Source organism: Schistocerca piceifrons, chromosome 5, assembly GCF_021461385.2.
Source record: "Schistocerca piceifrons isolate TAMUIC-IGC-003096 chromosome 5, iqSchPice1.1, whole genome shotgun sequence".
Taxonomy (NCBI): Eukaryota; Metazoa; Arthropoda; class Insecta; order Orthoptera; family Acrididae; genus Schistocerca; species Schistocerca piceifrons.
Window position 1 is genome coordinate 441208484 of NC_060142.1, and position 16157 is coordinate 441224640.

At 44.5% G+C, this 16157-nt stretch overlaps 1 protein-coding gene across 1 annotated transcript in view; it reads right to left on the bottom strand.

Moving 5' to 3' along the window:
• The window catches only part of LOC124799064 (metabotropic glutamate receptor-like), a 131006-nt gene that overhangs the window by 42488 nt on the left and 72361 nt on the right, over positions 1 to 16157 (bottom strand). Inside the window, exon 2 of the mRNA XM_047262602.1 lies at positions 10810 to 10919. Within this exon, the coding sequence (XP_047118558.1) occupies positions 10810 to 10919 (110 nt within the window). The remainder of the gene's footprint in view (positions 1 to 10809; positions 10920 to 16157) is intronic.

The window sequence follows — 16157 nt, forward strand, 5'->3', positions numbered from 1 at the left end:
GGTGGTGGTGTATGTTACAGTAGATTAGGAACTCAAATCCATCGAGATGGAAACTGAAGCTGCATGCGAGATTATTTGGGTAAGACTCAGTACCAGGAGTGTGCATGGAATTATAATTGGATCCTTCTATCAACCACCATACTTACCTCGTGATGTATTCAAACTTTAGAAAAAAACTTCAGATCACTATTACTTGAGTTCCCCAATCAAATGTAATCATTAGAGGAGATTTTAATCATTCAACAGTCAGTTTGGATAATTACAGTTTTGTTAGTGATGTAACATTCTGTGAAACATTACTAAAAACCTTCTCTAAAAACTACCTAGAACATCTAGTTCAGAATTCTACTCATGGTGGAAAAATATTTGATCTAATGGCAACAAATAGACCTAACCTCTTTGAGAATGTGCACCTCAAAACTGGTATCAGTGGCCATGAGGTAGTTGTACCAACAATGCTTAAAAAAGTACAAAGGGCAACTAAAAGAAGCAGAAATATATATATGTTCAATAAACTAGACAAAGAGGCAGTAGTATCTTATCCCAATGACAAACGTGAAACTCTTTAGCTCATAACAGGTGCATGTAGAGGAATACGGCTCACGTTTAGAAGAATAGTTGAACATGCACTCAGGCACATGTGTACAGTTTCTGAGGGGAGATATTTTCCAGGGTATAGAGTCACCGTAAAGAAACTTCTAAAGAAACAGAGACTACTGAATTATATATGTATAAGAAATCAGAACAGTTCATGATGGGAGGAATCCTCTATGGCATAAAATCAGTGTAAAGAATAGTCTAAAGAAACAGACTAATGAATAAAAGGTGCAAGAGAAAGCATAGATTGTAAATAAAGAGATGATGAATGAAACATATTTGGGTGTCAAGAGGGCAATGCCTGAAGCCTTCATTGACTACCATGGCAGGATATTATCATAAGTTCCTTCACAAAACTTGAAGAATTCTAGTCGAATGTTAAGGTTGTTGGTGGCACCAAAGTTAGTGTACAGATGCTCATGAAAATCACAGGAACTAAAACTGAGGGTAACAAAATTAAAGCAGGAGTGCTAAACTCCATTTTCAAATGTTCCTTTGCAAAGGAAAAACCAGGAGTATTGTCCCAATTTAATTCTTTTACCACAGTGAAGATGAGTGAATTAGATGTTAGAATCAGTGGCATTGAGAAACAGCTGAAACCATTAAAATTCAACAAAACTCCAGTACCTGATGGAATCCCTATCATATAAGTGTTGTCTGTTCTTTCAACACATCAAAAAGAACAGTCCTGCAACCACCTAGCATCAACATACAAAGGAATTAAAGACATTAGCTGCCAGTGGGCATTGATTTAAATCAATGAGGAAAATTGAAAATTTGCTTGGCCGAGATTCTAACCTGGCTCTCCTGCTTACTAGGCAGATGCACAGACCACTGTGCCATCCAGACACAGTGGTCATTGCAAGTGGACAGACTACCCTGGCATGCCTCCTGGCAGATACAAATTGTCACTTATCCACACACTACTGATGTAGTGCTCCTTGCCCATTATCCTTATTATTCACGGCATCTTGCCGACTCCTGCAAAAGTTCAAGATTGGTCTGCATCTGCACTGAAGGCATCACTTGCCGTCCTTGCTTCTCGCTTGAGTTCAAATGGTTCCAATAGCTCTAAGCACTATGAGACTTAACATCTGAGTTCATCAGTCCCCTAGACTTAGAACTACTTAAACCTAACTAACCTAAGGACATCACACACATCCATGCCCGAGGCAGGATTCGAACCTGTGACCGTAGCAGCTGCGTGGTTCAGGACTGAAGCATCTAGAACCGCTCGATCGCAGTGGCCAGCCTCACTTGAATTACGCAGGGTGATTTTATTCACCATTTACAAACCCTTTGGATTGATCAATGAGAGGATATGGAACAAAAAAGTCTAATGAACTTATGTCTGGAAATGCATGGTTTCCATGCTGGAGATCATTTACCCAACCACACTTTGTTACATAGACTGTGATATAATATGTGATGTACCATGCACCCACAATTACAGTATGCATGGTTTCCTCCTACAGAGTGGTACTGTTCCTTGATATGTCATGCCCTAGTGCCCTTTCCTGCCACAGTAATTGGTTATGTTGTTTCCAGTTCACTTCTTTTGCTGATTCACTTTGTAGTGGATGTGTTACAGCATTGTACACAATGTTCTGTATTTGAATCAAGAGCTTGCCGACATGGTGTTTACATACAAAAAGGCAAATGGCAACAGGAGGCGGGTAGCAAGGCTGCATCAGGCTTATCCCTAGTATTCCCATAGTATTCCATGTTTACAACAGTGTTTTGCCGTGCCTGAGATCAGCTCGTTTCAGGAAGCAGGAAATCATGAAGGATGTACCCAAAATGTTCAGAAACCAGACTTGGAGGAAAATGTTATCGACACTGTAAAACGCGACTGGAATATTCAGTACCAGGCAGCTTGCCAGACAGTACAAGGTAAGCCAGACGACCGTGTCGAACATTCTCCATGAGAATTGTTACTACACTTATCACTCACAGCGTGTGCAGGGCTTACTAGCGACAGACTTTCTAAATCGGGAGCCATTTTGTCACTGGTTTCTTTACCAGGAAACCACTGTTTAGGGATTTGCGTCATCTGCCCTATTCACAGATGAGGCCACCTTTACGCAGAGTGGTATCTTCAAATTTCATAACAGACATCAGTGGGATAGTATGCAGAACCACCATGGTAAGATGACAGCGAGCCATCAGTATTAGTACAGCTGGGATGTGTGAGCTGGCATAATTGGTGACTGTATTTTGGAACCAGTCTTCCTTCCACATCACCCAATAGGCCGGAACTACCACTGTTTCTTGCAGGTGACTTTGCCTCCACTGCTGAAAGAAGTGTCATTCATGAGTCTAAGGGATATGCGGCTGCTACATGCTGGTGATCCAGGCCACTTTGCCATTAACGTTTGGACGAGTCTCAAACGTGTCTTCCCTGGTCATTGGGTTGGACGAGGGAGTCCAGTTGCATGGCCGGCTCATTCATCAAATCTCAACCTATCCGATTTCTGGTTATGGGCCATATCAAAAGTATTGTGTATGCAGAGCCCATTCCATATGTGGAGACACTGGAGAAGCGTATTCATGCTGCCTTTGACACTGTTCAGTTGCAGCCTAGCTGATGTGCACATGTGAGGAAGAACATGCTACGGCACATACGCACTTGCATTGAGGCATGTGGACCCCATTTTCAACACATACTGTAACCGTAGCCGCATGGTACAGCGAGTAATAGACCACAGTCTCCGTAACAATGTATGATGGAATAAACTTTCTCTTGCACAGAAACTATGCATTTCCAGGCATAAGTTCATTAGATCTTTTTTGTTCCATATCCTCTCAGCGATCAGTCCCAAGAGTTCGTACACGGTGGAAAAATCATCCTGTGTATGTGGTGTCTGTTCCGAAAGAACAGAAGAATGTAGAAATAAATTCAGGTGTGCCTCAGAGAAATATGTTGGGACCATTGCTGCTCATGTGGTATTTAATGACCTTGTAGACGATGTTTGTATTGTGGTTCTTGAGTTTCTCCCGGCTTATTTGATAATCAAAATATCCACGTGTGTACTGCCAGTCTACAGTGTCCAACGGGCACAATATTTCGGCGATCATACATGTCGCCATCATCAGGTGAACTGACGGACTGAGCTCCTGTGAACGTGCGGGCACGGAGATCCGTACGCTATGGCTGCTCAGAGGGAACTGGGTTCGGTCGCGGCGGCGGCCGATGTAAATACCCTCCGCCCGCGGCGCGCTCCCTCCGCTGTCCGCGCCCCGTACCACGGTCACGCGGTAGAACAGGTTGCGACGACGTCTGAGATGACGTCGGTGTGATGGCTCTGTCCGCCGTGGTCGTCACAACTATACGTTTGCTCGAATTACTCTTGATTAACCCAAGTCCGCAGCTCGTGGTCGTGCGGTAGCGTTCTCGCTTCCCGGGCCCGGGTTCGATTCCCGACGGGGTCAGGGATTTTCTCTGCCTCGTGATGACTGGGTGTTGTGTGATGTCCTTAGGTTAGTTAGGTTTAAGTAGTTCTAAGTTCTAGGCGACTGATGACCATAGATGTTCAGTCCCATAGTGCTAAGAGCCATTTGAACCAGTTGATTAACCCAATCGCTGGTTCCCAAGCCTTGCTAAGGTTATAGCCACAGTCACGGTTTATGAGGTCGTCATTGGTGCGAATTTCGATGGCCTCTCTAACAACGCCGTCCCAGTATCTCGACATCTGTACCAGAATCCTCGTGCGTTCATACTCCATAGCGTGATTTTCCGACAAACAATGTTCAGCGACCGCCGAGATGCTCGGATACATCAGTCGAGTGTGCCTCTGGTGTTCACGGCTTCGATCCTCGACGGTATGCATCGTCTGACCAATACACGGCTTGCCTCATAGACACGGAGTCTGGTACACGCCGGCCTTCCTCAAACCGAGGTCATCTTTGGCGCTCCCCACCAGTGCACGAGTTTTATTCGGAGGACAAAAGGCAGTTCCGCCCCGGTGTTTCTTCAAAATGCGGACGATTTTCCCCGAGAGTGCGCCTGTATAACGCAGTGCCTAGCTCCTCCCTCGTGATTTTATCCATCTCCACAGGTTGTGCTGTAGTGGTTGGGCGGAGAGCACGTTGAATGTGCCACTCTGAGTACCCATTTTTTCGAAATACAGTTCTCAGATGTTCCAATTCTTGGGGTAGACTCTGTCCGTCAGAGATAGTGCGCGCCCTATGTACTAGAGTTTTAAGTACCCCATTCCTCTGTGAACGGTGGTGGCAGCTGTCTGCGTGCAAATACAGACCAGTGTGCGTTGTCTTCCTTTACACCCCATGACATAGGGTGCCGTCAGCCCTTCTCTTGACCAAGACGTCAAGGAAAGGTAATTTAGCCACCGTTTCAGTCTCCATAGTGAATTTGATGTTGGGGTGTATGGAGTTTAGTTCTGTAAGGAAGTCAAGGAGTTTATCCATACCATGTGGCCAGATGACGAACGTGTCGTCCACGTAACGGAAAAAGCAATTAGGTTTCCATTTGGATGACGACAGGGCTTCCTCCTTGAAGTTCTCCATGTACAAATTCGCTACCACCGGTGAGAGTGGGCTACCCATGGCGACTCCCTCCGTTTGTTCAAAACTCACCATGACATCTGACTCATCCAACCTGCAGCTATCAAGGCGTTTAACAAAATCCACGGAATTACGGATGTGATGAGGGCATTTACCCACATAAGGACTTCACATTCCCGTCAGGTATTTGGCCAACAAATATGTAGGTGCCCTGATGTTGCTGAACCTTCGGGAGTCCATATAGTCTAGGCGGTACCGGACCTTGGGGTAACAATTTCTTAGCGTCACCTTCCGGTAAATCTGCGTCATTGAGAAGCGACCTCGTCTTGTTCTCCACCTTCTTTGTAGGGTCAACGCTGATCTTCCGGCAGGAATCGTCATTTAGCAGGCTCTGCATCTTATCAGTGTAGTCCTTATGGGAGACAACAACTGTAGCATTGCCTTTGTCAGCCGGTAAGACAACAATTTCAGAGCGCTCCCTCAGATCACGAATGGCCGCCTTCTCTTTACTGGTGATATTTGACTTCATCGGCTTGGATTTCGTCAACGCGCGACAAGTTTCACGACTTTTTAGGCAAATATTGACTTCCACGTATTTTCTTTTTAATGGAGAATACTACGAAGAAAAGGTGGGAGTCGCCATGGGTAGCCCACTCTCACCGGTGGTAGCGAATTTGTACATGGAGAACTTCGAGGAGGAAGCCCTGTCGTCATCCAAATGGAAACCTAATTGCTTTTTCCGTGACGTGGACGACACGTTCGTCATCTGATCACATGGTATGGATAAACTCCTTGACTTCCTTACACATTTAAACTCCATACACCCCAACATCAAATTCACTATGGAGACTGAAACGGAGGGAAAATTACCTTTCCTTGACGTCTTGGTCAAGAGAAGGGCTGACGGCACCCTAGGTCATGGGGTGTAAAGGAAGACAACGCACACTGATCTGTATTTGCACGCAGACAGCTGCCACCGCCGTTCACAGAGCAATGGGGTACTTAAAACTCTAGTACATAGGGCGCGCACTATCTCTGACGCACAGAGTCTACTCCAGGAATTGGAACATCTGAGAACTGTATTTCGAAAAAATGGGTACTCAGAGTGGCACATTCAACGTGCTCTCCGCCCAACCACTACAGCACAACCTGTGGAGATGGATGAAATCACGAGGGAGGAGGTAGGCACTGCGTTTATTCCATTTACAGGTGCACTCTCGTGGAAAATCGTCCGCATTTTGAAGAAACACCGTCGGCGGAACTGTGTTTTGTCCTCCGAATAAAACTCGTGCACTGGTGGGGAGCGCCAAAGATGATCTCGGTTTGAGGAAGGGCGGCGCGTACCAGATTCCGTGTCTATGTGGCAAGTCGTATATTGGTCAGACGATGCGTACCGTCGAGGATCGATGCCGTGAACACCAGAGGCACACTCGACTGATGTATCCGAGCAAGTCGGCGGTCGCTGAACATTGTCGGAAAATCACGCTATGGAGTATGAACGCACGAGGATTCTGGTACAGACGTCGAGATACTGGGACAGCGTTGTTAGAGAGGCCATCGAAATTCGCACCAATGACGACCTCATAAACCGTGACTGTGGCTATAATCTTAGCAAGGTTTGGGAACCAGCGATTGGGTTAATCACGAGTAAATCGAGCAAACGTATAGTTGTGACGACCACGGCGGACAGAGCCATCACACCGACGTCATCTCAGACGCCGTCGCAATCTGTTCTACCGCGTGATCGTGGCGCGGGGCGCGGACAGCGGAGGGAGCGCGCCGCGGGCGGAGGGTATTTACATCGGCCGCCGCCGCGACCGGACCCAGTTCCCTCTGAGCAGCCATAGCGTACGGATCTCCGTGCCGGCATGTTCACAGGAGTTCAGTCCGTCAGTTCACCTGATGATGGCGACATGTATGATCGCCGAAATATTGTGCCCGTTGGACACTGTAGACCGACAGTACACCCGTGGATATTTTGATGTTTGTATTAACCTCAGACTTTGCGCAGGTGATGCAATTATCCATAATGAACTACTGTCTGAGGAAGGCTGCATAAATATTTAGTCAGATTTAGAAAAGATTTCTAAGTGCTAACTCATTTTAAATGTCCACAAATCTACAATTGTGTATTTCACAAAATGAAATCATGAGGTATCCTATGACTACAAGATCAGTGACACACAGTTGGTTTCTATCTACACCTATTCGTAGTTAGGGGTAACAATTTGTAGGGATAGAAAATGGAACAATCGCATAGGTCCAGTCTTGGGTAAAGCAGATGCCGGACGGCAGTTAACTGGTAGAATACTAGCGAAATACAAAGGAAATGGCATACAAAACATTTGCGTGACATACTCCAGAATATTGCTCAAGTTTGTGCGACCAGTACCAAACAGGGATGACGTGGGATACTGAGCGGATACAAAGAAGGGGAGCATAAATTGTCATAGGTTTGTTTGTTGCCTGACCTGTGAGAGAGTGTTACGAAGACACTTAAACAAATGATATGCAGATGGTCAAAGATAAATGCAAACTATCCTGTGAAAGCTTACTTAGAAAGTTCCTAAAACCACTTAATGGATGAATTTAGGAATATACAAACTCTAGGGATCGCAAGGACAAGATTAGATTAATTATAGCACGCACACAGGCATTTAAACAATGATTTTTCCCTTGCTCTCTGCGCAAATGGAATAGGAAAAGTGCTAATAACTATACAGGACATACAATTTTCCATGTACTTCACACTGATTTGCAGAATATGTATATACCCAGGGGTTATAAATAAACTGACGGTATTCCAAATGCTGCAGTTCGGGATGTGTTCATTGCAGGATGCTCCCATCATAGGTATCTTCATTAAACAGTGTGCTCGCAGAATAACCTAAAAAAATAATAGTTCCATTTTCTGCCACCAGGTGAAAATATGGTGCTGTTATACAGACAGAATGTCATGTGGGTTCAGGATAAGGGGAGGAACGATCAAACCTATGATAACGGTGGTTCTGGAACGCTTATTAGCACATGGTCACAAGTTACAACAAGAGTTCAGTGTGGCCTCCTGATACAGCAACATGGTCCATCCATAACACGGCATAGTCAGCAATTGTTCGTAGCTTATCCAGTGTAATCTGAGCGGTATGTCGACGTATGCTATCCCTCAGGTCAGGAAGAATCTGGATACATCCTGATAGACACGATCTTTCATGCATCCTCACAACCAGAAGTCACATGGATTCTGGTCGGGAAATCTGGAAGGTCACACATATTGAAATTTCCTAGGGATGATGTGGTCGTTACTGAAGGTTTCTCGAAGCAAATCTTTCACCTGGCGAGCAACATGTGGTGTTGGCCCATCTGGTTCAAAATGTTTCAAATGGCTCTGAGCACTATGGGGATTAACTGCTGAGGTCATCAGTCCCCTAGAACTTAGAACTACTTAAACCTAACTAACCTAAGGACATCACACACATCCATGCCCGAGGCAGGATTCGAACCTGCGGCCGTAGCAGTCCCGCAGTTCCAGACTGAAGTGCCTAGAACCGCTTGGCCACACCAGCCGGCTGCCCCATCTGGCGTGGTGGACACAGGTGTGTTATTGCACAGCTGAAATCATGTGTAGTAAATGTCATTGTCCCTTCATAAACGTATTCCCCAGCCACATGTGGGGTGAGGGGTTGGGGAGGGGGGGGGGGGGGAGGGCGAAGGGCAAAGTCATAGCGTTGTAGCCTATCTTGCAGCTTCATTTGGTGCACATTCTGAATCTTGTAAGGATACCAGTGTAAAGTGCGCCGCAAAATCTTTTAAACCATTGACCATGAGAGAGACAATTGCTGGGACACATCTCGAGCACTAGCTGTAGAATCTGAGGCATGTGCTGCATGGTCGGCTATAGTTACAGCAACTTCATCAACAACTCCCATGGGAATGGTACGCCTCTCTTTCCCTGCTGCACCTGCTGCTTGTTTCTTCAAATATTAAAAAAAAAAAAAAGGTTCAAATGGCTCTGAGCACTGTGGGACTTAACATCTGAGGTCATCAGTCCCCTAGACTTACAACTACTTAAACCTAACTGACCTAAAGACATCACACACATCCATTCCTGAGGCAGGATTCGAACCTAAGACCGTAGCAGCAGCGCGGTTCCGGTCTGAAGCGTCTAGAACCGCTCGGCCACAGCGGCCGGCTGATCATATTCCTCAACCCATATATTGACATGGTGCTTCTTCACAGCTGTTTCTGTTGGTGATATTCCCGCAATGGAGCATCGTCATTGTTGCACAGTCTTCCTTCTCAATAGCCATTGCGTTTGGTATGGAACACTTCTACCTTCTTAACTCTTTACATCAACAGCCACGTCACAAAATAAATCAACACACGTCACAAACTGACAAACGCCATGGTGACGTCAAAACAGGGAACATTTCACATTCTGACTGCTTACAGCACTGTATTTGCACTTGGTGGTGGAAACTGGAACTATTATTTTGTCAGCACTCTCTGCGATTAATGAACATACCCACTATATTTCAGTGTCCTGTGATGTATATAGCCTGCACTGCAGCAGTCGGACTACCGTCAGTTTAATTATAATCACCTGGTACGAAGATATAGATTTGCTTGTTACTATACTGTATGTATATAAATTTAAAGGATTAACATTCCTATTTGTGTGTATGTGTGACGAAGAAGTGATGTGATTGGTTGATTAGATAACGTGCTCCGCACTCTGATTCTGTGCTGTCAATGACTGACACGATCACGCCCCCTGGACCAGCTTGCCTCAGGCGAGGGTACAACAGCTTCGTGACACGCTTTCAAACCGAGTCAATGCATGCATCTGGGAGCCTTACTGGACTGTATCAGCAGAAAAGATGCGTAAAATCCAACGAAGAGCGGCACATTTTGTCATGGGACTATTTAAATGACGCGAGAGGTTTGCAGAGATGCTAAAAAACTAGTGGCAGACGCTATGAGAGAGGAGTTGTGCATCACGGAGGTGTTTAGTACAGAAAATTCAAAACAGCACGTTCTGGGAAGAGTTGAGCAATATATTACTCCTCCCGCACACTCGTACGTCTTGTTTAATGACCACAACGAGAAAATCTGAGAAATTAGAGCTAATACGAAGGTTTACCAACAGTTTTCTTCTCACGTACCTTTCGTGAATGGAGCAGGGAAGAAGCTAAAAGATGGTGGTAACAGAAGTACTCTCCACCTCACACCGTGAGGTAGCTTGCAGCGTATGTTTGTAGATGTAGGCCGTAATACCATTATGCACTATTTGACACTCCTGTTTTATTGGCTTATATTGTTGATGTTTCTAAGTCGATAACATGTTAGTGATTGAGATATGCCAATTTGGTTGTCAAGATAAAGCACTTGGGCAATTTACTATGCACACTCATATGAATAATGGACTCCCTCCTGTTTCACCAAATATTGAAAATTACACTTATCTTAGATTGCACAAAACACAGATAATGCAAACATTAGAATAATGTAAGACGGGATAATTCGAGCTATCCAGGCCCCAAACAGAATTAAATGACAAATTTTCTGCCGCTGGAAGAGCAGCATTGAACAAAGGTCAAAAATGAGGAAAATTAGATGGTTGCATCTAGCCTCAAATTTACTTGATGTGCACATGAAGTTATTGCTGTTACTATTATGAAACTTACTTACCAATAATAGCATTCACATTGCTTGGAGACACAATGTTTGTAGTGTTACTTGATCCAACTACAACTGCTGCTGCCACTACCAGTATCAGTCTCGCCAACCACGTCATACAGCTGTAAGAAACGAAATGTAAAGTCAGATTGGGCAGAGAAGATCATCCCAATTTATACTGTTTTGATTACATAACCTAGAAAGAAATGCAGATCAAAAGGTCTCTGTATAAAGAAGCAAGAAAATAACAATACTTCCACTACCAGAAACTGATATCTGTGCCAATGGTTTTAAACCAGTTCTGGGCCACAGTTTCAGCGGTGCATGAAGATATGGGGCATTCACAGACACCGGAGATTTGCATTACACAACCTCCATTCCCCATCAGCCCCTCGGACGGTACTGCCCCCCCCCCCCTCTCTCTCTATCTCTCTCTCCCTTCCTCTCTCTCTCTCTCTCTCTCTCTCTCTCTCTCTCTCTCCCGCACCACTAGGGCCGTGTGAAAGGAACTGGTGGAAATACAAATCCCTGTGCTTACTTTGGTTTCGAAGCAAGGGCAGGACGTGGCGGTATTTAACACGAAAAGGCAAAAAGTTCAAATAATATGCCAAGTTTCCTAGTCTACAAAAAAGCAGAAAGCATTGTTTGGCCTCAGGGTGTGCTTGAAATATCGCGCGGGGTAGCCGCGCGGTCGCAGGCACTTCGCCACTGTTCGCGCTGCTCCCAACGTCGGAGGTCCGAGTCCTCCCTTGGGCATGGGTGTGTTGTCCTTAGCATAAGTTAGTTTTAAATTAGATTAAGTAGTGTATAAGCCTACGGACCGATGACCTCAGCATTTTGGTCCCATAGGAAAATAACATCACCACTATGCTTGAAATAGTATACACTATGTGATCAAAAGTATCTGGACACCTGGCTGAAAATGACTTACAAGTTCGTGGCGCCTTCCATCGGTAATGCTGGACTTCAGTATGGTGTTGTCCCACCCTTAGCCTTGATTACAACTTCCACTCTCGCAGGCATACGTTCTATCAGGTGCTGGAAGGTTTCTTGGAGAATGGCAGCCCATTCTTCACGGAGTCCACGAGACTCAGAGGGTCATAGACACGGGTTCCCAGGTAGATGCCATGTTTCTTGACTTCCGCAAGGCGTTTGATACAATTCCCCACAGTCGTTTAATGAACAAAGTAAGAGCATATGGACTATCAGACCAATTGTGTGATTGAAGAGTTCCCAGATAACAGAACGCAGCATTCATTCTCAATGGAGAGAGGTCTTCTAAAGTAAGAGTGATTTCAGGTGTGACGCAGGGGGGTGTCGTAGGACCGTTCCTATTCACAATATACATAAATGACCTTGTGGATAACATCAGAAGTTCACTGAGGCTTTTGACGGATGACGCTGTAATATATCGAGAGGTTGTAACAATGGAAAATTGTACGGAAATGCAGAAGGATCTGCAACGAACTGACGCATGGTGCAGGGAATGACAATTGAATCCCAATTTAGACAAGTGTAATGTGCTGCGAATACATAGAAAGAAAGATCCTTTATCGTTTAGCTACAATATAGCAGGTCAGTAACTGGAAGCAGTTAATTCCATAAATTACCTGGGAGTAGGCATTAGGAGTGATTTAAAATGGAATGACCATACAAAATTAATCGTTGGTAAAACAGATGCAGACTCAGATTCATAGGAAGAATCCTAAGGAAATTCAATCCGAAAACAAAGGAAGTATGTTACAGTACACTTGTTCGCCCTCTGCTTGAACACTGCTCACCGGTGTGGGATACATACCAGATAGGATTGATAAAAGAGATAGAGAAGATCCAACGGAGAGCAGCGCGCTTCGTTATAGGATCATTTAGTAATCGCGAAAGCGTTGCGGAGATGATATATAAACTCCAGTGGAAGACTCTGCAAGAGAGGCTCTCAGTAGCTCGGTACGGGCTTTTGTTGAGGTTTCGAGAACATACCTTCACCGAGGAGTCAAGCAGTATATTGCTCCCTCCTACGTATATCTCGCGAAGAGACCATGAGGATAAAATCAGAGAGATTAGAGCCCACACAGAGGCATACCGACAATCTTTCTTTCCACGAACAATACGAGACTGGAATAGAAGGGAGAACCGATAGAAGTACTCAAGGTGCCCTCCGCCAAACACCGTCAGGTGGCTAGATGTAGAGTGCTGCGCTGAGGACTGGTATCGACGTCGGTCGGTGAGGCCTGGCATGAAGTCAGCTTTCCAAAACATCCCAAAGGTGTTCTACAGGATTCAGGTCAGGACTCCGTGCAGGCTGGTCCATTACAGGGATGTTATTGTCGTGTAGCGACTCCGCCAAGGGCCGTGCATTATGAATAGGTGCTCGATCCTGTTGAAAGATGCAGTCGCCATCACCGAATTGCTCTTTAACAGTGGGAAGCAAGAAGGTGCTTAAAACATCAATGTAGGCCTGAGCTGTGATAGTGTCACGCAAAACAACCAGGGGTGCAAGCACTCTCCATGAAAAACACGACCACACGATAACACCACCGCCTACGAATTTTAGTGTTGACACTACACACACTGGCAGATGACGTTCACCGGACATTCGCCATACCCACACCCTGCCATCGGATCGCCACATTGTGTACTGTGATTCGTCACTCCACACAACGTTTTTCCACCGTTCAATCGTCAAACGTTTACGCTCCTTACACCAAGTGAGGCATCGTTTGGCATTTACGGGCTTGATGTGTGGCTAATGAGCAGCCGCTCGACCATGAAATCCAAGTTTTCTCACCTCCCGACTAACTGTCATAGCACTTGCAGTGGATCCTGATGCAGTTTGGAATTCCTGTGTGATGGTCTGGATAGATGTCTGCCTATTACATATTATGACCCTCTTCATCTGTCGGCGGTCTCTGTCAGTTAACAGACGAGGTCGGCTGTATGTTTTTGTGCTGTACATGTCCCTTCACATTTCCACTTCACTATCACATCGGAAACAGTGGACCTAGGGATGTTTGTGTGGAAATCTCGCGTACAGACGTATGACGCAAGTTACAGCCAATCACCTGACCACGTTCGAAGTCTTTGAGTTCCGCGGAGTACCCCATTTTGCCCTCTCACGATGTCTAATGACTACTGAGGTCGCTGATATGGAGCACCTGGCTGTAGGTGGCAGCACAATGCACCTAAGATGAAAAAGTATGTCTTTGGGGGTGTCCGGATACCTTTGATCACATAGTGTATTATGTATCCATGAATGTTTTCGTACTACTCATTTAAAAAACAAAGCAAAACCTGGCTCTTCAGACTGAATTTTTTGAATAGTATTTTAGTTACAAAATCCTTAGGTGGCATTACTTTATGGAATAATAATTACATTTATCACTTCGGAATGTGGTTTATAATTGATTCTCTGGAACAGTACTTTCATTTAAAATATTAAAAGACAGTTTTAGTTTGTCGAATTAAATCACAGCAGTATTCCTCATTGCAGCTACGTACTACTACTTGCACTTTGAACATTTAGACAACAAATGGTAGCCTGTAAAATGCACGCCAGTCTCACGAAACTGTCACAAATGACTGAAGCATATGGACATCCAGCTGTAGCAATACTTAAGTTACATGCCGACCAAAATCTAAATCTGCATATATTTATTTATATTTCTATATTACACTACAGTAGCACTGATCTTCATGCCACAGGAAATAATAATCATAAAACACAAAAGAACTGTTTCATTACTTTTCTTTAACTAACTAACAAAAATTATTGTACGACAGATGTAATTGCTTCGCTGGAATTTGCTGACATTACAACACTAGCCACAATCAAATAATCTTCCTGTGGCCATAAATTTGTGTTTCCAAATGAAGATACTGATATAACTATTGATGCTGCGATGGTGGTTCCATTATATTGAAGAGCTGACAATATAGTGTCTTGAACGTGCGTAGGTCTCTTTTTGTGATTTACGACATAATTGCTGTTTAAAAAAAATATTATTGGTATAATAGATCGTTTTTCTTCTTTTATTTAACCAGACGACCATCGTAAGTTCTGATTCCTGCATGCACCTTCATAGTATATCATGTAAATGTACTTCAGGTTCAGACTTAGATATTGTAAGCATCTTCATGGTGTGAACCACTTTTTAATGTATGAAGAGTTGTAACCTACATAACTTCTTGTTGTATGGTAATCTCTCTTGTGATTGTTTGCCCGCATATGTTTGTTTCTTCATTGCAAGTGGTTTCCAATTTATCGTTGAATAACACAGTTAAAGCAGCCCCTTTCTGGGTGCCTAGCTCCTTCAAAAATTGCTTTCTCTCTCTCTCTATTCGTTTAGTCGGTTCCGACTCTTTGTGACCCATGAACCAAATCACGCCACTTTTTCCTGTCTTGCACTTTCTCCCGTAGACCCTCCAGGTTGGAACGCATTGCTTCTGTGATGCCATCTAACCATCTCATCCTCTGACGTCCTCTTCTTCTAGTTCCTTCAATCTTCCCCAGCATTAATGTTTTTTCCAGCGAGTCATGCCTTCGCATTGTGTGTCCAAAGTAGGTCAGCTTTTGTTTTAACATTAGACCTTCCAGGGAGAAATCTGGTTTTATTTGCTCCAATATTGATCTGTTGGTTCTCTTTGCAGTCCATGGAACTCTAAGAATTTTCCTCCAACACCACAATTCAAAGGAGTCAATTCTTCGCCGTTAAGCCTTTCCAATGGTCCAGGTCTCACATCCATACATCACAACTGGAAAGACCATAGCCCTCACAATACGGATCTTTGTTGCTAGTGTTATATCTCTGGACCTAATAACCTTGCCAAGGTTTGACATCACCTGTCTACCGAGCGACAGGCGTCTCCGGATTTCATGGCTGCAGTCGCCATCAGCAGAGATCTGGGAACCGAGATAACTGAATGTGATCACTACCTCCATGGTTTCTCCTTCTATATACCACAAATTGGTAGGTGTAGTTGCCGTAATTTTCGTTTTCTTCACATTCAGCCTAAGACTGGCCTTTTCACTTTCGTCTTTCACCTTCAGCAAGAGTGTTCTCAATTCTTCTTCACTTTCTGCCAACAGGATCGTATCATCCGCGTACCTGAGGTTGTTTACATTTATTCCAGTTATTTTAATTCCTGTTTCTGCTTCATCTAGCCTCGCATTCCTCGTAACACGTTCTGCATACTGATTGAATAAGTACGGTGACAATATGCAGCCTTGCCAGACCCCTTTCTGAATCTTTATCCATTTCGTTGTTCCATACATAGTTCTCACCGTGGCTTCTTGGTCAAGGTACAAACTCCGTATCAGATGAATGAGGTGATATGGTACACCCATATTTTTCAGTACATTCCAT